The following is a 22,178-nucleotide window of genomic DNA, read 5'->3' as shown; positions in this document are numbered from 1 at the left end:
CTCAGTGACTGGACCAAATAGATGGATTCTGAGGCAATAGGCCAGTTCACAGCAATGAATTAGGGTAAATCAGTTTCTTTCTTTCTAAAGTGGACTTAAATGGCTTATACTGCATTGGACTTTTCAAGATTTATCTTCTATCCCTTATAATAGGACAAAATATGTTTATTCAGATTCATGCTGTATCAAATTCTCTGCTGAAAATGCAATTGCTTTGAAGCCATGCTGAGGGATAATTATAAGAAAACTTATTGAATCACCGTCTACTATTCCTTTAAATGTTAGAAATTAAATGTTACCTCTTAAACATTAAGTTTGACATCCTGAACTGTTAGCCCTGCTATTAAAAATTGGTTACTACACAAACAGAATGCCGTTGGCTCGTGGTTGAATAGTGTAGGCTGCTGGAATTTGGGATATTTTTATTGAGTGCTCTATGTCACTTGTTGAAGTCTTGGATGGAAATTCTGTAGCTACGCATTTCAAAATCAAAAACAATTATTTTTAATGAGCAGCAACAAATTTTCAGTTTAAAATGTATAAACTGTTTTTAATTTCAATAATGAATCTGTAACTAACTTTAAAATTGTAAAATTTATACCTCAAATAGTTTTAATGTCTCAGGTTTCACCAACTTTACTCTTACCAATCACTTCCCAAAGAGAGAGAACTGAATTAATCAAAGCAATATGAGTTATAAAGTACACTAAATAGGATGATATGGTGCGTGGTAAGTAGTGCACTAGTATTGCGAGAGAACGGAGCTCTCTCTTTCAGAGTGACCTCATAAAGAACAAATGTGAGGGAATGTGTTACTTGCTGCATATGAATAAGTGCCCTCCTTCTAGGTGTGACTGATTGTCAGCCACAAAATCTATACATCTCTCTATAAGATATTTATAATTCACAAAACAAAATCATTGTGAAAACATTGCCAGGCCTTGAAAATATGCTAAAACTACATATTTTTTTATGACATATAGGCTGCAACATTTTTTTTCAAAAATGTCACTTTCTTAGTTAAATCCAAAGAATGCAAAAATAAAGATTGTGGACATTCTCAGTGAACGCAGCGTAATACATGCTATTTTCCCAGCTCCTCCACAAACACATGCGCTGCTCTCACTTATGTTTACTTGCAAGATATAAATGTATGTCTCACCCTGAATGGATTGGACTTGATGAAAGAGCCACATTGTCTAAGTTGTCTCCTTCCCAACTTAAGCGATATGATGAGTCCTTGTCAGGGCCCTTGGCCAGAGCTACCTGTAATTTCAGACAAATATTCATTTTAGAGCTAATGAATCATTTCTTGTGTAACCTCTGATTAAATTACGTTTAAAAATAAGTGTATTTGAAAATACAACTTAATTTCAAAATGAAATAAATTGTTTGTGAATGTGTATCATAATTTCTCACTCTAAGTAATATTAGAATTCTTAACAATAAAAGCCACTTAGTACTAAATTTGTGTTAAAAGGTGTAGCAAAACACCCAAATAGTTACCACAGTCCTTGGCTTTCCAACTTTACTAAAGAAAAATTGCAAACAAATGATTCAAGACCAATTTTCGAATAAGCCAAAATGGTAACTGATTATATGAAGAGCAATAAAAATTCCTTTTAATTAATCAAAATATTATACATCGTTTAAAAATTCCCTGAGGCACTTTCAAGGCATCAGTATGCATTAAAACAGCAAAACTGCAAGTTGGACTGAATCCAAGATGCAATGTTACATACCTGGCTACTTGTAGCTGTGATTAATTCTTCAATCATGGCACTGTCCCTCTGGTAAGGGCCATGGCTTGGTGTGTTGGACCTGTCTGAACTGAAGGATCGTAGGCTGGTGGGTTGTTCAGTTGCCATGGAAATGCAGGAGCAAAGTGATGATGTGATGGGATAGGATGGGCAGGAGAGTGAAGAAAGCATGCTATTAGCATATTATGCAACTTCCAGGGGACTAGGATTTAATGAAAAGAAAATAAAGAAGGCCCACTGGAAGAATTCCTTGTGTTTAAGGGACAAAATGCTCAATTCCTAACTTCTGGCAGCAGTCAAAATAGAAATAGTCCCAACAAAACAGTTTAAAACTGATAGTGCATTTTAACTGAAGAAATGCTAAATTGTGAACTACTCTGCTAAACAAATAAATATGAGATGTTGCACAGCGTTATGGAATATTTTGCTTTTATTTCAGTTTAAGTAATCAAGATATCCTAAATTACATAGGAAAATAACTGAAAAACTGGAATATTTCCTGATCTGTATTATCTGACATGAAGAAACCAAATTGCATTTGATAAAAGTAGGTAGCACCTCCTCCACTTGGAAAACCTCACAATTTAATTATTCAAACCATGACTGACCTAATAGAATCAGGAGGCTTTAAATGCTATATCTTTTGAGTAAACAATATGTAATTAAAGATTAACTCCAAAAATCCCAGTGTACTGTTGTTCAAACTAGCTTTTGGCTTTGGAGAAATTTGTTCACCAATGTAAATATTGGTCTTTCTGTAGAAACCCCTGGAAGGTACATTGCAGCAAGTGGTGGTCAGTCACATTAGCCTTACATTAACTATGTGACTATGCTGTGTACCAAAAGACCTGCAGAAGCTGGTAGTAAATTATATGCAGATTTTTATAGGTGCAGTTATAATCATCTTCAACCCTGCAAGATCACATACTTGAGTCACATCAGAAAGAAGTCGTGTTTTAGCAGATATTACAGTAAGGACTGATAAAATTGTTCAAGTTGGGTTCCTCACAATGGCAACAACTTCCACTGTCAGGTGACGTAAGTGAAAAGCAATTAAAAGAAAGCTTGGAAAGAAATGGGAGGTCTAGTGGACCAGTTTTAACTTAACAATAGGAGATTTGTGTAATACAATGGCAGCATCGATCTCTGAAACTGGTGAAGAGTTCAAGCCATTTCTTTTCCTGTTTATAGAGGTAAGGAGAATTGAGTGCTATTATGAGAAAGAAGGCAGTTGAGTTTAAAATTTAAGGAACAACCTTACTGGGCCAATAACCATTTTCCCCATTCTCGAAAGATTTTATCTTGTAGAACTACAATTATGCTGGTACTCTCTGGAACATCCTCTCTCAGTGTCTGCCTTGTGTTCAATGTTCAAAACTCTTTTCCCTTGGCTGTGATTTTTGTGCTCTTTTTAATCTCTTTCTTCTTTTTTACTTTCCTTTGGTTGTCCACTCATTGCCCACTGAAAACATCTTTGAGATTGCAGAGAAGAAATCCGGTCCCTTATGAGTGTATGACAATTTTAAAGATCAATATTACACAAAATGTGCAGAATTTTCAACACAGAGAAAGTATGTAGCTCAACTTGCCTATGTTGATATCTTTCCAACAAGAAAAACCTCTCTATTCTAACAATGTCCTATCAAGTCTGTTTAGCACTTCAACTAGTGTCTCAACATCCGTATGATAATGCTGTTTTATTCAAGAGCAACGTAAAAATATCTTGAGGACAAATTTCTTTCTTATTTTCTGGATAGTGGCTGAAATCAATGGAACAAAATTGCAGCATGTTCTCTGATGGGCAGGTGACCTGTTTTACCAAATGACCTTCCACAAAATGAAACAAATTGCATTGCTTACATTTGGACTTATCTTCATTCCAACATTACAGGGAAAAATTGCAGTTGGCCAATGGTAACATTTCTGAGGGTTTACAATTTTACAGTAGATTTATGCTTTTGCAGGAAGTGATTTATAAACCATTTATGGTGATAATGATGATGATAAATAAGTGTTGTGATCAGCCATGTTACTTAATCTGGCTCGCACACAGTCATTTGTCAGCCATCAATCAGTGTCTGTTCTAGCATATTAAAACATTTCAGCAGGTTATATATATTTTAAATGTACAAAAGAACAATGTTTTCTCAGGTGACAGATTGTCACTTCAAACACAAAGAAATCTGACTGTACATAATAATTTTTGTGAAATGGGTAAGCTTGGAGTGAGTACTCTTGACTGAAAGCATACTTCAGTCTGATAGAAAAAATATTAGCTTCAGGAGATTTACACTTAATACTTTGCTTTATAGAAACAAGTTTCTCTATTCCTAGAGTTGGATTTACCTCTCTGCTAGGGGGTGAAATCACCAACAAGGGCATTCCCATTTATCTGACAAAAGTAAACATCAATGTCTGTAACTATAGCACCAGTACCTCCCAGAAAATCATACTAGCCACTGAGAATGCACCATGGTTGGATCTCTGGGTAAGAGCAACTGAATAACTCTCAAGCCAATCTGAAGTCAAATTCCTCACTGCAGATAAGGGAGCCAAGTGTGATATCACTGCAAGTAATTGTCAGCGAGCAAATTCTTTTAAAACAAAACAAAATAAATCTTCTCTAAATTTTACTGGATTTGATAAAGATGCTAGAAAGAAAAGTCTGATTCAGGAGAGACCCAAGAAATCCTTGTGGCAAATAGCATCTTAATTTTTCTGAAGAAGGGTCACTGGACTCAAAACATTAATTCTGATTTTTCTCCATGGATGCTGCCAGACCTGCTAAGTTTTTTTTCCATTAATTTCTGTGTTTGGTTTGTTTCTGATTTTCAGCATTCACAGTTCTTTCATTTTTATTTTATTTAGCATCTACATTTTCCTTTCCTATAGACTTTTTTGGCTACACTTACTGAATTTTTCTGGTGGTTTTTGATATTGTGTGGGGCTCCGTTAAATCTTTGTTGAAATCACATTATGAAACCTTCCTTCTTATAGGAAGCATTTATGCCTTGCTAAGGTTTTGAACACAATATTCAAGGTATCAGCTTACAGTAGATTCAACAGACAAACATACATCACAAGTCAAGATGTTCATAATAATCAAACCACAATCAATAATTTGTGCCATTGAGCAAGAACTTTTTTTCTTTTTTTTCTCTTTGTGATGTATTTTTTATTACCTCAACACTCAGGTTGAGATTGCTTGTGACATTTACCGAGTGACTCAAGTACAAATGAGCTCTTAAAGGGTTAAGCATACGCATTGCTCTTTCAAGCCTAAGGATAGCAAGTTCAGCGATGAAGATGTAAGGAAAAAGCTGAAGCTTTTCTCCCAGAGTTCTGCATTACCTTAATATGGCAGCTAAATAAGTCAGAGCAACAAAACCTACGTGGTTGGTTTCGGTATATAGTCTATGTGACATGACAAAAGGTCATTAATGAATTAAAAAATAATAATGTAATCATTTTCATATGTTATTAAAGCCTAAATAAAAATGTATAAAATGCCAATGTCTATAAAATAACATTCATAATTTCTATTAATCACAGTACAATGCATTGTCTAATCCTAAAAACAGGCAGGCAGTACATCAGAGACAGCAGTAATAGCACAAACAGTAAAATAGGTGATCACAGTAAACAGTAAAATAGATGTGACTGCTAGCAAGATGCAAAGAAAATCACATTTACAATTTTTTTTTTACAACAAATACCTGGAAGAGGGAAACAAATTGTGTCTCTGCAGCAAGACTGTATTCCTAAAAATATACACCCAGCAACTCACTGGCAGAGGAAGAAAAATATAAAATCATAATCAAGCTTCGACTCACCTCCCCCCCACTCACCCCTATTTAGTCAATCAGTGGTAGATTCCAGCTGAATAATCCAGGCTGCTGAATCTCAGGCCAGCAGTCACAAGAAAAAGAAAGGTAGTAATGGCAGCTGTTTCAGCATTACTATGGTCATATAGACCTTGCCTTATGTGAGCAGCTTAGCAGTGAATGTAGGAAAACAAGCGATGCAGCCATGAAAGCAGTTTCAGAATGCAAGGTGATTGCCTCAAGCCCCAATCCCAAGCAGATTTACTAAAGTGGTAAAAGTGGATGACAGACACTGTCACTGCAGTGTGACATTACTCTGGTGTCAAGGGCCACCTACCTGTTTACACCACTGTGTGGAAGCATATGAAAAAGGAGAGGGAAAACAGCAACAATGAAGGGAGAACGACAGAACAATGGCAAAATCCACAAATGCAGATGTATACAGAACAACAATGTTAACAGAGAGGAAAATAAACTTCTAATTTAACATACGTGTCAATTTTTTTCCCCACATTTACCACAACAATTAGAAGGATTAGAAAGACACAGACTATTTTTTCCTAAGGAACTCAGAGAATCATGCCAGAAAAACACAGTACACACAGTCAAAACAACACCAAGATGAATAACTTGTTAAAGACTTTGTTAGTAACAGGAAAAAGCAACATCCATTGCCTCGTAATTTTACACGCATGCTTGACTCCTTGTTAAATGCCAAGCTATATACTTCTACCAATTTAATTTAGCCAAATGTTCAATATTCCTTTCAAAATAAACATTCCAATAATTAAATAATATGAGTTCAGTTAAGTATTTTCTCGACCAACAATTTTTCTTCAGGTCTGTCTATTGCTGGTCAAACTGGCGACCTCTTCCCGATGTCTATCAATATTACTAAGTAAAATAGCCGAGAATAGCAAAGACTAACTTTGCTTTCGCTTTTTCATCTCTTCCAGTGAGAAATAGTTTGACTTCCAATCTACACCACTCCACCAAAAACATTGAAAAAATCTGCATTCATATTTTTGCATTTTCCAGACTTAAGATGTCCAAATTTTAAAATCCTCTTCTCATCTCTGTTTTCACATTCCCTGATTACCTCACCTGTTGCTATTTGTCATGTCCTAATATCTTCCACCTTCACAATCTTTCAAGATAACTTGCTCAAGTGTGGCCAGGGCACGTTTAAAGAAAATAAGGGGAGTTCCTTCGGTGCTTCTCATGAAACCTGTTGGATTATAACCTGTTGTGTGATTTTTAACCAAGATGTCCAAAAATGCTGTAAAGTCATAAAATTTCTTTTGAAGTGCAGACATTACAGGGGTTGCAACAGCCATTATCAGGGGACACAAAAGTAATCAGCTAAAATATTTTTGGTACTTTTTGGATAAATATTGACCAGGACACCAAAGGAACTCCTCTTATTTTCTTTAAACGTGCCCTGGCCACACTTGAGCAAGATATCTTGAAAGATTGTGACGGTGGAAGATATTAGGACATGACAAACAGCGACAGATGAGGTCAGAGGGGAATATGAAAACAGGGATGAGAAGAGAATTTTAAAACCAAGACTGCAGGAAGTGAAATTTATGGTTTAAATTTGTGAAAGCTTTTCAGCCCAGTGGTTGGTGCAGTGGGGTTAAGGAATCATAGTTTAAATCAAATGCAGAATGCAGTTTGCCACAGACAGGTGGACAGCAACTGACTAAATTTTACAAGAATACATTTGCAAAGACAAATAGAACTTTCTGAACTGGAATAATCTGTTCCAAGTTGCAGGGTTTCTTCCCCTTACCATAAACAGAATGACTGAGCTGTATGGAAAATAACACTTTCAACACAATAGAACATTTAGCTTGGGGCTCAAAAGTCATGAGATCGTTAAGGTGAAACTAATAAACAGAGATACTGCAAAGCTATATTATTTCGGTGAAACTTCCTGTTTTAATAAACGCAAAGTACAGGTATAGGGCTGCTTTTTCTCTCCTAAACTGAGAAAATTTCAGAATCTGCAAACTTAATTCAGGTCATGGGGTGGAGGAGTCCCTAATACTCTGTTTGTCATTTGGTGGTTGTGCAAGGTGGGGTGGGAGTGTGGAACAGGCGGATGTCGGCTTTTAATGGGCACCAGCCTCATGACTCTGAAAACACAATACGGAAGCAGTCACATGTGGAGGTGGAATGATTATAGGGCCAGCCTCGTGCCTCCGGAAATGTAAAGCAAAAAATAATATTAAAAAAGTATCCCTCTAGCCCTCAGCCCTGAGGCAGAGGCATAGATAGATGATGTGCGGTGGCAGCATTAGATAGATTGAATGATGACATAGATAGCTTTTTCTCATCTAGAATAGAAACAGTGGAGCAAATGATCTCTTCCAATGCTACAAATTTCTATGATTCATTCAGCACTGAAAGGACCTTTATCAACATCACAGTAATATCCTATGTGACTGTGAAAAACATAACCTATTCCTCTTTATCTTTCTATGTCAATAGTGTAATTGGAGGCTCATCTCAGAGTCAAACATGACACCAATGGTAATGATCAATCTGGTTCAGCCCCGAAATGTTGACAAAGACACGGCTGGAGGTGGTAGCTATGGAATGGAGCTGATAGTAGAGAATAAAGTGAATGGGCTTACTTTCTCAATATTTTATAAGAGGACATTTCTGCTAATGCAGTACCACTGGACAAGCAATCAGAACAATTTTGAGAAGTGGAAGAGCTGAGAAAGATTGTGAATTATAGCTGGATATCCATGATTCAATGGGCAAGAATAGAATTAGGTGAGAGATAGTTTTTTCTCAGCCAAACATCAAACCTAATCTCACTTATTAGTGCTTTAGTCCATGGTGTTACTGGTAAGGCACATGAAGGTAAATCAGTGTAGGAATATTGGAAGGCATTCAAGGAGCAGTTAGTGGAAGGTCAGAAAAAAATAGGCTCACAAAAAAAAAATTCACCTCCTAAATTATGAGCTCCTTGAATGTTAAGGATCTGATAAGGCAAAAAAAGGCGGCTTTTTAAGCTACAAAATTCAATACTACAGAAAGCCAAAAGGTGTACCAAAATTGTTGTGATAAAATTACAATGGAATTAAGAACAGGCCAGTTTAACTTCAGTGGTGGTCAGGTGAGGGGAAAACATTCTGAAAGACTTGATTAATCATTTGGAAAACCACAGATTAAATAACAAGCATCAGCATGGATTGTTAAGGGGAGATGTGTTTGATAAATTTAAACTAATACTTTGAGGAGAACACAAAAAGGGATGAGATGGTAATACATTTGACATATTCCGCATGTATTTTAGAAAGAGTTTTGACAACGTCTCACATAGCACACTGGTCAGAAAAGCAAAAACCCATAAGATTCAAAGGAAAGTGGCAAGCCAGTTCGAGAAGTGACTTGGTGGCAGGAAGCAAAGGCTCATGGTTAACTGGTGCTTTACTGACTGCAAGGCTGCTTCCAGTAGGTTCCAAAGGGCTCAGTACATGGTGCCTGGAGGTATCTGGAATATCTTAATTCAAATTTAACTACAGGAGTCATAATTGAGAGATTTAGATGATACAAAATAATAGTGTTTGATAGTGGGGAAGAAAGCTGTAGATTCCAGGAAAACATCAAGGGACATTAGAGGTGAGCATGAGAGATACAAATGGAATTAAATCTTGAGAACCATGAGGTAATGTATTTGGAAGGGGGAGGGGAGGTAAGGCACAGAAATACTGACATGTACACAGGAACAAAGGTATCATATAGTGCATATCTTCTTTGGGAGAAAGGAGGCCAAGGGGAGTTGATTTCTTCCTGTCAACTTTTGATCTCGACTTAGGACATCTTGTTTGTCTCTCATGTAGCATTTTTACTATTGGTCTACTTTTGTCCTTTTCCATACCAATGTTAACTCTAATTTAATTATGATCAATATCATTGAATGTTGTATACTGATATCTCTTGCAACATACCATCTTCACTCCCTGAAACAAAGACTAGATCTGCTGCATTTTTATTGAGCTGCTGCACACACTTAATGCCTTATTATTTTTGAACATCTCAAAACTTTGCTCTTATTTCCCTTCATTTTTATGTGATGTTCTGAGAGTTGGACTTAGACACCAACATCTACAGTATTATTGTGCTTTTAAGTCAACCTTTAAAGCTGCAATAAAACCCATCAAAAATGGAGATTTACTAATCCATCAAGCAGGAAAGTGAGCCACCAGCGTGGGTGTAGGTAATCATCATTGAAATGTCGTTCAGATCCAACCCGACAAATGACCATGCCTTAAATTTCAATGAATCCTTTCAAGAGAGTCCACGTCTTTTTTTATTGATCCCTTTCTCAGTGTTCGAAGTGACTGGTAAATAAAACTTATATCTATCAGTGATATTTGAGGATGGGTCCTAATGTGAGTATGTTACATCATGGTTGAAAAGATGGGAGAATTTATCAATACACAGAGTATGTACGAACATGAAGTTTGGGAAGAAAAAAATGAGTTATCTGATATCTCGGGTCAACATTGTCACTGTAATTTATAGTTATTTACTTTTGTAGAAGATAATGGCTTTCACTTGTATGTTATCCACAAGTGGAACAGTGCAATAAAATCCTCAGAAATGCACCATTTCTCCAACAGAATTAACATTATTCTCAATTGAACTTGCACATTTTCGATGCATCGTGCATGATAACGGATACTCTTGTTTGCCCAAGAGCAACTTGAAATCCAAATAAATTAATTATATTCCAATTCCTAATGATTCAAAATACTACTACTTTAGGTATATGGAGCAAAATAAAATACATTATTAACAATGGATATTATATTTGTCCCAGAGCTGATCCTCAGGGACAACATATTTGTTTCATTGATAAAACTACATACTTCCAACTATGCAACAATTTCCAAAGATGACCAGAGGTGTAGTCTTCTTTACTGGACAAGTATCACGTGCAAGACTTTTAGAAGCAAAGACCACTGGATCCTGAGCCTATCACGCACATAGGCAGACCTGTAGATGGCAATCAACTGGAGGTCAGTAGCTCCAGGACTCAACAACACCCCAGAGAAGTACTTGATAGAGACAAAATCAACAGCCCTGGACTCCCATGATGGCTGGAGTGAGCAGGGGCAATGTTGTGTTGTTGGGGGCATGGTGGGGTTGATAGGGTGTGAGGATTCACAGGGAAAGCAGGGAGATTGGATCAAGAACAACAGCAGTGGTGTGACTATCAGCAGTCATACACATCTCCCATGTACATGCCCTCTATCATGGGCATATTATTGCAAATCAAAGGCACTCTACAAAATCTCAAGCACCACAACCAGGTTTATAAGATAATTACAATTCGAGATTTGGTCTGCCCAGATGGGAACAGACCCTTAAGTGGCTGTCAATGATTATTTAAAGGTTTTAAGCAGAGGCAGGATGGGAAGGAGGTCCGTTGTCCCTTTTAACTGGCATTTACTTGGGTGGTGGCAGGAAGATGTTGGGTAACAGTCTTGAAGTGGGAGATGGCAGGGTGACAACTAAGCACACGGACACACAAGATGGCCGCTGAGCCATAAGTTGGCCATTTGACACACAAGATGGCTGCCGGACCACAATATGGAGAGAGACAGAGCAAACAGACACTGCTTGGAACCACCTGGATGCCAGCACAATGCACTCTCAGCCTATGTGATTAGTTTAAGGCGGGTTGGGGAGAGAATACACATGAGTAGCGTATACTGCCCACTGAAGTGTCTGGGTCCAGTAATCATCCTTCTCAGGAAAAGCGATTAGCACCATTACTAAAGTAATGGACTTCTTCGCAGACACTAAAATTGACAATGTTTGTGCTGAAACTGACAATGACCATGCTGAAATTAACAAAGACTGTGCTGGAACTGACAACGATTCTGCAATGTTTACAATAAACAAACTATGTTACAAAGACAATAACCTCATCACTGACCTATTTTATTACAAAATGTATAAAGTATCTTGACATGTGCTCTGGGTTGAGAGAAGACTCGCTGCTGACCACTGTGCTGTTGATGTCTTTCTCTCCCCAGAGCTCCGGTACTTCCTTGTACAATAAACTCTGTTGTTAAACCCCGACTCTGACTCAGAGACTGGTGATTTTCCCCACAACAGTCTCAATGACAACCCACTTATTTTTCCAGGCCTCCTAGCATCTTCTTCACCTCCTGTGGGCCCAGAAGATCCTGTTCCATGTCACGACCCATCTGCTGCTGAAACCTTCTCCCATGATTTTGTTATATCAAGACTTAACTATTCCAATGTTCTCCAGGGTGGCATCCCATCTTCTACCTCATTTAGAATTAAACTTGTCACAACCTTTTTTGCTCAAAGCCCAACTTCACTAAGTCTTGTTCACCCATCAATTTGAAACTTGCTGACTTACACTGGTTTCAGTCTTGCAACAACTAAATTTTGAAATAATCTAAATCCCTATATAATATCACTGTCCCTTGGTATTATTTCCACTGGATCCACACCCATTAAGATCTTTGCATTGCCCCAATACTGGCTTCATGCAGATTCCTGAATTTCCATGCTCACTAGTGGGAGCTGTACCTTCAGATTCAGTCTCAAGAACTAGAATTTCCTCACGACCAAGCATTTGTTTGACCAAGCATTTGTTGAACTGCCCTAATGTATCTTCACATAATTTGGTAGCAAAATTTATTTGATAAAGTGTCTATGAAATGCCTTGGGATTTGTTACTACATTAAAGGTGCTAATATAAATGCACATTTTTGTTGCTGGATTGACTAGGGTTACGTGATTGCTGACGTTTCCTTTCCCTCTCTTAAGCCGTCCTGGGAGCAACTGGAGCAGAGAGTGACCTTCCAGCTGAGACTTGCAAATAAAGTACAGACCAGAAATCACACAATCTTTTTGCCTGTATGGTTGAGTAAACTACCATCCAGTATACTTTCCCATTCTGCCATGTGGAAATGGCAAGATCCATCTGCTTACAATAAACAAAACCTGGAATTGAGGTACATTAGGGTTTCATTTATTTCAAATATAATGTCAGTAAAATGCAGAGGCAAGGATTATAATTAGGCAAGGCAACTTTTAATTAATCCACAGAAAGTTAGTATGCCTTACTATTTGCAACTGGATACACAACAACACAAAACCAGAATAAACAGATACCACACCCACAAATTTTCCGGATATCATACATAAAAATCAGTGATTGATATGAGAATGAATGAAATGTCTATTGAAAGAACAGGTTACTTCTGCCAAATTAGTTAGGTTGTCCTGAGATGCAGCTTTGACCTTTTCAGCAAATTGGCTATTCCTAAACTTGGTTTGGAACCTTGTCAAAATTTATGAAAGAACAGAGGCTTTGACCCACTCACCACTAACAACAATTATTGGCTTTCCTGGAGAGGAAAGCCACAGTGCACCTATCTGGATAACCCAAGTTTTAGTTAGGTTGTCAGCCATCCTGTCAGCAGAATAGGAAGTCCAAACGAATGATGTCTACAATAAACTGACGGCCCAGACTGGTAACTCCAGATTAGTTAAACTTGTCCACATTTGTCATTTGACTGTTCCTACCAACTAAAACAGAGTTAGGCCACACCAGTGCACAGAATCTTGGACAGGCCTGCAGCAATCACTGCAAATTGGTCTCACCTATGCAATGATATGTTTAAAATGGATGGAATCAGAGTGTTTTACCAAATTGTATTTGCTAATGTTTAAAGATGAAAGGTGTAATGGTGGAAAGTGAAGCAAGAAACAAGTCACTGCTATGGTCTGTGCCAACACGTTTGACATAGAAACGATGTCCCTTTGTGTGATAGGTATGTCTACAAAGCCACATTGCTTTGCAAATAAAAAGGACATGATCCACAGACTACGAGGCTAATAAAAGGCTGCCTGGATGATCCCCAGCATTATGCGAGGAGTGATGGAAGCAAAGGAAGATTATCACGCTGAAAAACTATGAAGAACCCTAACAATGTTTCCCCAACTAAAACTGCAAAGTCTGGCGAGATGCTCCAGCAGTTCACACTGCAGCATGAAAACATGACTGATTACACTGGTGACATGGCAGACCCATCCAAAGATAGCACACTAAGCTGAAAAGTATCGCTGTATTTTTCTAGAGCTAACTCCCAATACTTTTACTTTTTTTTTTAAACTGTACAAGATAGGCCATTGTAAGACAGGAAAAAATTGAAACTTTCTCATTTTTGATATATTTACTCCATCAACATGTTTACATTTGGTATTTCTTGACTTGGAGCATGTTTGTAGGTAAATAAAATTATGAAGGGCCTCTTCAGCTATCTCAAAATACTATACAACATAAACATATGGGCGGTCCACATTCAATTTGACTCATCACAATTTTACTATAATTGCTTGAGACTGGAATTTCTCTTAGTCAATGAAATTAAAATCAGTTATTGAAGTATAAAGATTGGTCTTATAAAAACATTAGAAATCTACCTGTCTGAGCGTTCTCCAAGTCGTCCTATTCCTCTATACATCATATTGTCCAGGTATCGACTGCTCGGTAGAGAGTCATCACCGAGTTCTTTCAAGTCCTCTGGTCTAAGGTACTCTCCTCCATCACCGGTCATCGTATCATCTCCTTGGGAAGAGGAGACAGTTGATCAGTCAGGAGCAGCATTGAGTTGCAGGGTGACCCAGGATGAAAAAGACACTGGCTGGAAACTAACCATGCGCACACAGTCAGGTAACATCAGAGTAGCAACTGTTTATTACTGAAGATTCAGAAAAAAAGTATGAAAAGAACCTAGTGACTGTAACACATTACATAAAACAGAGCACTGCAACTTCAAACCTGATGGAGATTCCTTTATCATCAATAGTTAGCTAGCGAACAGATTTTATGGATCAGTTCAAGAGAAAGCTGGAATCATTTTCTATTGAGGGAAGAGATTGCCTTGTGTAAAAGGTGGATACTTTGTAGCATAGTGTTCCCCGTGAATTAGCTTTAATTGTTGAAATTATAATTGCTATAATTGGCTTGAGCTTTTATTTAGTTTTACATCTCTTCCAGGAAATTCCATGGCTCTGGGTGATGAGGAAGTGTATGTTTTGAACATGAATTGTTGCCCAGAGGATCACAACTGTCTGAATGAGATTAAATTGACCAATGTGTCTTCTTTTGTCAGTTTCTTTGTGTTAGATCACTAGTCCCATTCGCGCCACACAAGTGCCAAGAATGACCGTTGTCCACTCCTTGGTGGTCAATCCCATTATCACGGTCTAATCCTGCATCATACAGTCAGATGCCTACACTGCAGAAGACAACCCTTTGGCCCATCAAGTCTGCACTGCTCAAGAACAAGCACCCAACTATTCTAATCCCATTAACCAGTATTTGGCCCAGAGACCTGAATGCCTTGGCATCACAAGTGCACATCTAAACACTTCTTAAATTTCATGAAGGTTTCTACCTCTACCATCCTTACAGTCAGTGAGTTCCAGATACCCACTATTATCTGGGTGAGAAAAAAAATCTTTTCTAACATCTCCCTAAATCTCCTGCCCCTTACCTTAAACCTAGACATACTGATCATTGGTCCCTCCACCATGAGGAAGAGTTCTTTTCTGATTACCTCACGCTTCTGATAGTTTTATACATCTCGATTATCGTTCCACCTTCCCCTCAGGCTCTGCTATTCTCAAGGAAAACAACCCCAGTCTATCCAATCTCTCTTCATAAGTAAGACTCTTCAGCCCAGGCAATGTTCTGGTAAATCACCTCAGCACCCTTTCCAGTGCAATCATGTGCCTCCTATAATATGGATTCCAGAACTGCAAGCAATACTCTAAATGTGGCCTAACCAATGTTTCATAAAGTTCCAGCTGAACCTCCCTGCTCTTAAACTGTACACTTCTGCTAATAGGTACAACTATCCTATATGCCTTCTGAACCACTTTATCTACTTGTCCTCCTATTTTAAGGAACTAGTGATCATGTACACAAACATCCTTCTGATTCTCGATGCTTTCAGGATCCTACCATTCATCATGTATTGTTTGCCTTGTTTGTTTGGCTGAAATGCATCACCTCACACTTATCGAGACCAAATTCCATTTGCACCATCAACACTATGAAGAGGAGGGTGTCATCACTGACTAGAAACCTAATTTGTCCAGGTATAGTACTATCCTGCTATAAGAGCAAGCAGAGGTTGGCTGCAATGAAGGGTGCACTTATCAATTCCTGTTCATCATCCGCAAGTTAGAAGTGTGAAGGAATGCATTCCAGTTTCATGGATTAATGCAGTTCCAATAACATCCAAGTAGCTCAAGTCAAAGTAGCCCGTGTGATCACTACCTCACCCATCAATTTAAATTTTCACTCCCTGCACCACCATAACATCATCATTTAGTATGCACGTATGCAAAATGTGCTACTGCAATTCAACTAGGCTTCTCCAACAGCATTTCCCAAGATACAACCTCAAACAGCTAAAAGGACAGGTCAAGACAGCAAATAAATGGGAATAATATCATCTTCAAGGTCCATGCACCCAGACTTGGAAATATATTGCTGTCCCTTCATCAGCCCTGACTCAAAATCTTAGATCTGTGTAAGTGCATCCAAACAACATGAAATGCAAGGCAAGGGTTAGACTCAATAACACTTCCAGATGAAATTTACGAAAGAGGAATAAGTAGTGGCATTGCCGGTGACTCTCATATCCAATGAATGCAAAGAAAGGAAATCCACAATGTTGTTGTGTTATATTCAAAATAATGCAGTGTACTTTTCAGTAGCTGGGGTTAATTTCACAGAATACAACTAAAGAAAACTAGCATTTCCATAAATAACTCCTATACCTTTTTCATAGAATCCCTATAGCGTGGAAGCAGGCCATTTGGCCAATCGAATCCACATCGACCTTCCAAAGAGCACCCGACCCAGACCTATCCCTGTAACCCTGCATTTCCCATGGCTAATCCACCTTACCGACACATCCCTGGATACTATGGGCAATTTAGCATGGCTAATCCACCTAACGTGCACATCTTTGGAATGTAGGTGGAAACCAGAGCACCTGAAGGAAAACCCCATAGGCATGGGAAGAATATAAGAACTCCACACAGACAGCAGCCCAAGGGTGGAATCGAACCCAGGGCTGTGGCACTTTGAGGTAGCAGTGCTAACCACTGAGCCACCGTGCCACCCCAATGGCATTATTTCAGTCAATGTTCTTCCAAGACTTCTCTGGTTCCTAGAAACATTTTGTTCCTTTTCCCATTCTCCCCCACTCATCACATGCTTAAATCTCACAACATTTCCAACTTTTCCCAGATCTGTCAAAAGCTCACCAAGCTGGAACATTGGGCAGGATATTCCTACAGGGTTTGAAAAGAGAGTACCAAGGATTTTTCCAAGTCTTTCTACCACAGAACTGCCAGTGAAACAGCAGGGATTCTAGCTGGGGCCCTGATTATTTACATTGTCTACAAAAACAGAAAATGCTGGAGAAACTCAGTGGGGCTAGCAGCATCTGTGGAGAGAGAAACAGAGATAACATTTTGAGTCAATATGACTCTATGTTCTGAACATATCAGACCAGAAATGTTCATTCTTTCTCTCTCCACAGATGCTGCCAGACTGGCGAAGTTTCTCCAGTATCCTGTGTTTATTTCAGATTCAAGCTTATGCATTGTTTTACTTTTACTTAAATTGCCTGCTTGCTCCTGGTGAGGCAGTGGGGAGCTGTGCTGATGCAACTCCCCTATCTTCCTATTCTCTGCTCCAGCTGCATTCCTGCTGCCATGGGGTCAGGAAAATTTAATGGGTTGTAAAATCTCTTTTTTAAACTCATCATTGTAATTTAAAACCCACAGTAGCTCAATTTACATTTAACATATGTGGAATGTCATTTGATTTTTCAGCAAAGTTGAATTGTGCACTGCTTTAGTCCAGATGGAAAATGTTCAGCCACCTGCTAGATGTACATTACAGTCAATGTGTTTCGACTTGCGTTCTGTATTTATTCAAATGAAGCACAGATGCTAATTAAAATATTTAATTAAAAAGTTAAGAAAATTAAAATAATTAAAATAAAAATAAAATTTCCATTTGACAATATGATACTTAACAAGATTGATTAATTCCCACTTAGATATTTCAATATATGCTGGCAAGTTTCAGCTGGATAGGAAAAGTGTTTGTTATAATTTTAAGACTGATAAATTAAATATTATACATATGGAGGGCCAAAGAGCCTGTTTCTGTGCTGCAATGCTCTTTATATAGTTATATTTTAATATGCTATTTAGATGCAACCTGTCAGGAAATGCAACAAAATAATAATTCCATATAACAAATGTTGATTAATCCATTTAATCTTATCAGTATCATCTTAGAACATAAAATTCATAAACTTTAGAAACAAAAGTACAGGCTATAGAGAAATATATATTTCATTTAATTGCACAATCACACAGAACTTTATTATTTTGGATAAGAGGGACATATTGCCCAAATAACTATTATAGGATCTGGAAAGTACCTGGTCCATCTCAGATTACCCTCGTAGGATAAAGTATCACAACCATCTGAACAGCTGCTGGGCAATCTTTGCAATAGCAGCAGGTTGAATAGTGGGTGATAAGGGTCTCAAGAGGCCCAAAACTCAGGAGGCTACCCAATTTTTCCTGTCACCCAGAAAATTTCAGACAGATTGTTGACAGGTTGCTGGCAATAGGAAGGCCATCCACTTGAATGTACATGCTCCCCCAACTTCAAACACACTTGCAGCTGAAATATAATCCAGCCCTATGCTTGTTTTTGAGTAGTTTTATATTGCACTTGAACAGAAAATGCATCCTCCTGTTGCCAAGAGTGAAAATTTGGTTCCACAAACAACTGCAGTAAAGCTGGGCTTAAGCGAGGTTGAGAGAAATAGGGTCATGGGGAAATTACCAGATCTGCCATTGCTTTATTAAGCCATATGATGTTAATTTGAACATTTTTTCTAGCTAGCCAGGGCCAAAATGTACTGCATAGTGTCAAATCTCATCTGTCGGGGGAAGTACTGGCTCTTATATTTGTGCTGAGTCAGGTACGTGGGGTGGAGTATTTTGTGTTCTCATTCTTCATTCAGCGGAAGTCTTGAGAGTGGGTATGAGTAGATCTTTCCAATCCTCCACCAAGATTTGATAATCCACACTGTTCCAACTGGTCAACTGAATTTCTCTACATTACCCTGGTGTGGAGGAGTGTAATATTCAACTGCGAATCAGGTTGTATCTTGTGGGAGGCAGCTGTGCGTTGCTGACAGACAGCTCTAATGAGGCTGGTGTACATTATTTGTACAGACCTAGGGAGTAAGGTTAGAATCCTTCTGACTTTATATGACATATTCTTAGAGTCTACAAGGTCGATTTTAACTTTCAGCGTTGACAGGGAAAGTTGCATCAGTTTCCAATTATATGTTCCAAACAACTGTTTCTTTTTTTCCCCAATGGAAGTGAATATTTGAATGTATGTTTGACAGTTGCCTGATTCACTATCACCCATTTCCAACACTGATTTAAGTTAAAAATTAAACTTCATCTGTCACATCAGTGAAGCTCAGTTCAGAGATCTAAATTTAGCTGTAGCACAAATTATTTATTATTATTCACTGACATCAACAATTTCATCAGGAACCAACATCTCTGAGCTGATCATTAGTTTGCAGGGGCTATACTGTTACAAGTCAATCACTATTAGGCCACTAGCATACCTAGTAAAACCTAAGCAAAGAACACAGAGTAAATTAAAGTCAATTACACTAACAGCAGTGATACAGCACAGCATTACTATGTAACTATTATTCAAACTACCAATAGACTCTAGATCTAAAGAAAGCTTTGAAGGGAACAAATGAAGCAAAACGAAAAAAGAAAATATAACATACTGTACAGATGAATTAATTTCTGAGATGGATGCGAGTAAAAGTGTTCTCCTATAACTGTTAGGTTAAACAAAAATGAAAAATTTGAAACATGCTAAACACAATCAACTCTTGTAAAACAAAAACTATTTTCAGACATTCTGAAAACATAAACCCCAGTTGGCCCAATTTAAAGCCCTGGTAACATTGATGAAATTACATCCTAATGCATTTGTCTAGTCACATACAAAAGTAACAGAAACCTGTACTCATGGGACACATTCACATAGATTAAAAAAATTCAAGGGTTTGCTTTGATGTCAACCAGATAACTATTTCCCCCAATGGGATTACATCAATATGAATGAGTTACCAGAAATTGATCACTGAGAAGTAAGAATACTAATAAACCACTGATATTAAAGCTTTTGTAATATTATAATGATGAACAAATAGAAGTAGCCATTATCAAAATAATACCATTTCAAATAGCTTCTGCTTTGATCATGGGACTTGGGAATTTTTTTTCTGAAGGTTCACACTAGAAGATCCAAATGGGAATTCTCACTTGTGCCTGTCTTGAGAAAACACTGGAGTCACTATATGTGAAAAGAATTAAAAATCTTGTTGTGTACTTTATTTTAGGTTCATACTCCTCATTGCCTTCGAAGTGCGATGTATTTTTGCATTCAACCTGCACTTGACTAATGAGGACAAACTGTTCTCCTGTGCCAAGTAAACCCTTATTTTCTCTTTATCCATTTGTGAAATGCTTAATCTAGATACTTCCTACTAATTTTGAAACTATCTGCTTTTACTAAAGCAAAACTATTTACAGGTTCTACTCTCTGGACCGTGTTTGGGACAATGTGCAGCATCATAGATTACTTATGCAATACTGATATGATTTAGCTTGGTTACAGAAAGTCTCAACTCTACTTGCAGTGTCTGGGACACTTAATTTCACAACCCTTCAATGTGAATGGTTCATGATACAGACAATTGCTTGTCCCATTTTCCCAATGCCTGGTTTCTCTCATTGTGCCAGCTTTAGTTTGCAATTTGGGTGGTCCATAGCTCAGTGGTTAGCATTGTTGCCTCACAGCACCAAGGACCCAGGCTCGATTCCAGCCTCGGGCAAATGTCTGCATGGAGTTTGCACATTCTCCCTGTGTCTGCATGGATTTCCTCCAGGTGCTCCAGTTTCCTCCCACAGTCACAAGGATGTGCAGGTTAGATGAACTGGCTGTGATAAATTGCCCATAGCATTCAGGGATGTGTAGGATAGGTGCATTAGTCAGGGGAAAATATAGGGGAAATAGGCCTGGGTGGGTTACTCTTTGGAGAGTTGGTGCGAACCTATTGGGCTGAAAGGCCTGTTTCCATAATGGAGAGATTCTACGATTCTATGAATTTCAGCCACCTGTCATGCAGGGCTCCATGGCTGTGTATGGAAAGGGGGATGTGCCCTTGACACATCAGAGGATGGATGCCAAGTGAGGCTCCAGAGTCTTCCATACATAACACTGAGATCCCATTGGACGTTGTGATCTTGACCTGGAAGATTGATTGGCAGAGAGCCAGAGAACATTCTGGAAGGATGCAACAGGGAGGGACATGAAGGGACACCACACAGCCATTCCCTCACCAAAGACTGGAATTGACAATGTTAGCCTTAATAATGATATTATTGATAAAGATTGCCTATTCAAAATGTTAGCTTATACACATAGTTGTTATAATGGTTTCAGATTGCATTTTACTTTTAAAGACCACTGTCTTCTGACAAATTGCAAAACCAGAGCTCTGTAGTAAAACAATTGGAATAAGTGGGGTAATAATGGATTCTTTTTCACTGTACAATCAAGGCACACAAGTAGATTAAACAGTTTCATTGTTTTTTTTTGCCAATCTGAATAGATTTCCAAACAGAACAGTGACAGTTAAGCAGTTAAGAAAATCAAATGAGATTTACCTTATCCCTGATTAAACAGTGTACAAGACAAGCTTGAAACTTTGCTTTTTGAGGTACTGAATAGAAAGAACTGAAAGATTTGAAAAGCAGGAAAGACTGAAGATAGATTACTTTTAAACTGGAACATTCATATTTTGGGAAACAGGCAAGAAATATAATCTATATGTGAGGTACAATCAGATCACTTGTTCCAATTAATTCAAAATCTAGTCTGGCCAGCAACATGTGGGGGTGCCGATGTTTGACTGGGGTGGACAAGGCCAGAAGTTAGATGACTATTGTCTGACTCCTGATCTTAACCAGCAACATAAATGTTAATTCAAAAAACCGTGTGATGAAAATTAGAAATAAAAAATTAAGACACCAAAACAAATGTGAAGTTTTAAATTTGAAAAAATGAACAGTACATTTGAAACTGGTCAGGGCAAGCTTAATACTTTGCTAAAAGGAAGAAACTCATCAAAAAAATAATAAAATTGAGTTGAAGATCATAGCCAAATTATACACAAAATTACACATGAGAAAAACAAATTAAAAAGAAACAAAGCCAGAAATTTACTTATTACTATCGACTGGATTCTCCAATTTCAAACAGGCATCGCAAACTGGGACATTTCACAATGATCCTGCCTTCTGGCCACCAATTCTGCTTTGATATTGTGGTTGTAGGTTCTGGCTGGAGGGGCCACCTGAAGTAGACAAG

The 22,178-nt window shown here is 38.0% G+C and overlaps 1 protein-coding gene across 32 annotated transcripts in view; it reads right to left on the bottom strand.

Moving 5' to 3' along the window:
* Positions 1–22,178, bottom strand: part of ank2b (ankyrin 2b, neuronal) — an 877,032-nt gene that overhangs the window by 114,172 nt on the left and 740,682 nt on the right. For 19 of the 32 annotated variants that reach the window (XM_087982715.1, XM_087982867.1, XM_087983312.1 and 16 more), the window contains 5 exons: positions 19,525–19,578; positions 14,078–14,222; positions 5,112–5,174; positions 1,743–1,830; positions 1,163–1,266 (listed from right to left, as the gene is read on the bottom strand). In XM_087982715.1, coding sequence (XP_087838841.1) covers positions 1,163–1,266; positions 1,743–1,830; positions 5,112–5,174; positions 14,078–14,222; positions 19,525–19,578 — 454 coding nt within the window. Of the gene's footprint in view, positions 1–1,162; positions 1,267–1,742; positions 1,846–5,111; positions 5,175–5,921; positions 5,934–14,077; positions 14,223–19,524; positions 19,579–22,178 lie in introns of all 32 variants that reach the window. The other 13 variants (XM_043697249.2, XM_043697278.2, XM_043697432.2 and 10 more) reach the window with 5 other exon arrangements.

The sequence above is a fragment of the Chiloscyllium plagiosum genome, unplaced genomic scaffold (genome assembly GCF_037043375.1).
Source record: "Chiloscyllium plagiosum isolate Xiang-an unplaced genomic scaffold, Cpla_swu_hap1 HiC_scaffold_1, whole genome shotgun sequence".
Lineage (NCBI taxonomy): Eukaryota > Metazoa > Chordata > Chondrichthyes > Orectolobiformes > Hemiscylliidae > Chiloscyllium > Chiloscyllium plagiosum.
The sequence above is the reverse complement of the archived record's forward strand: the minus strand, read 5'-3'. Positions and strand labels throughout refer to the sequence as shown.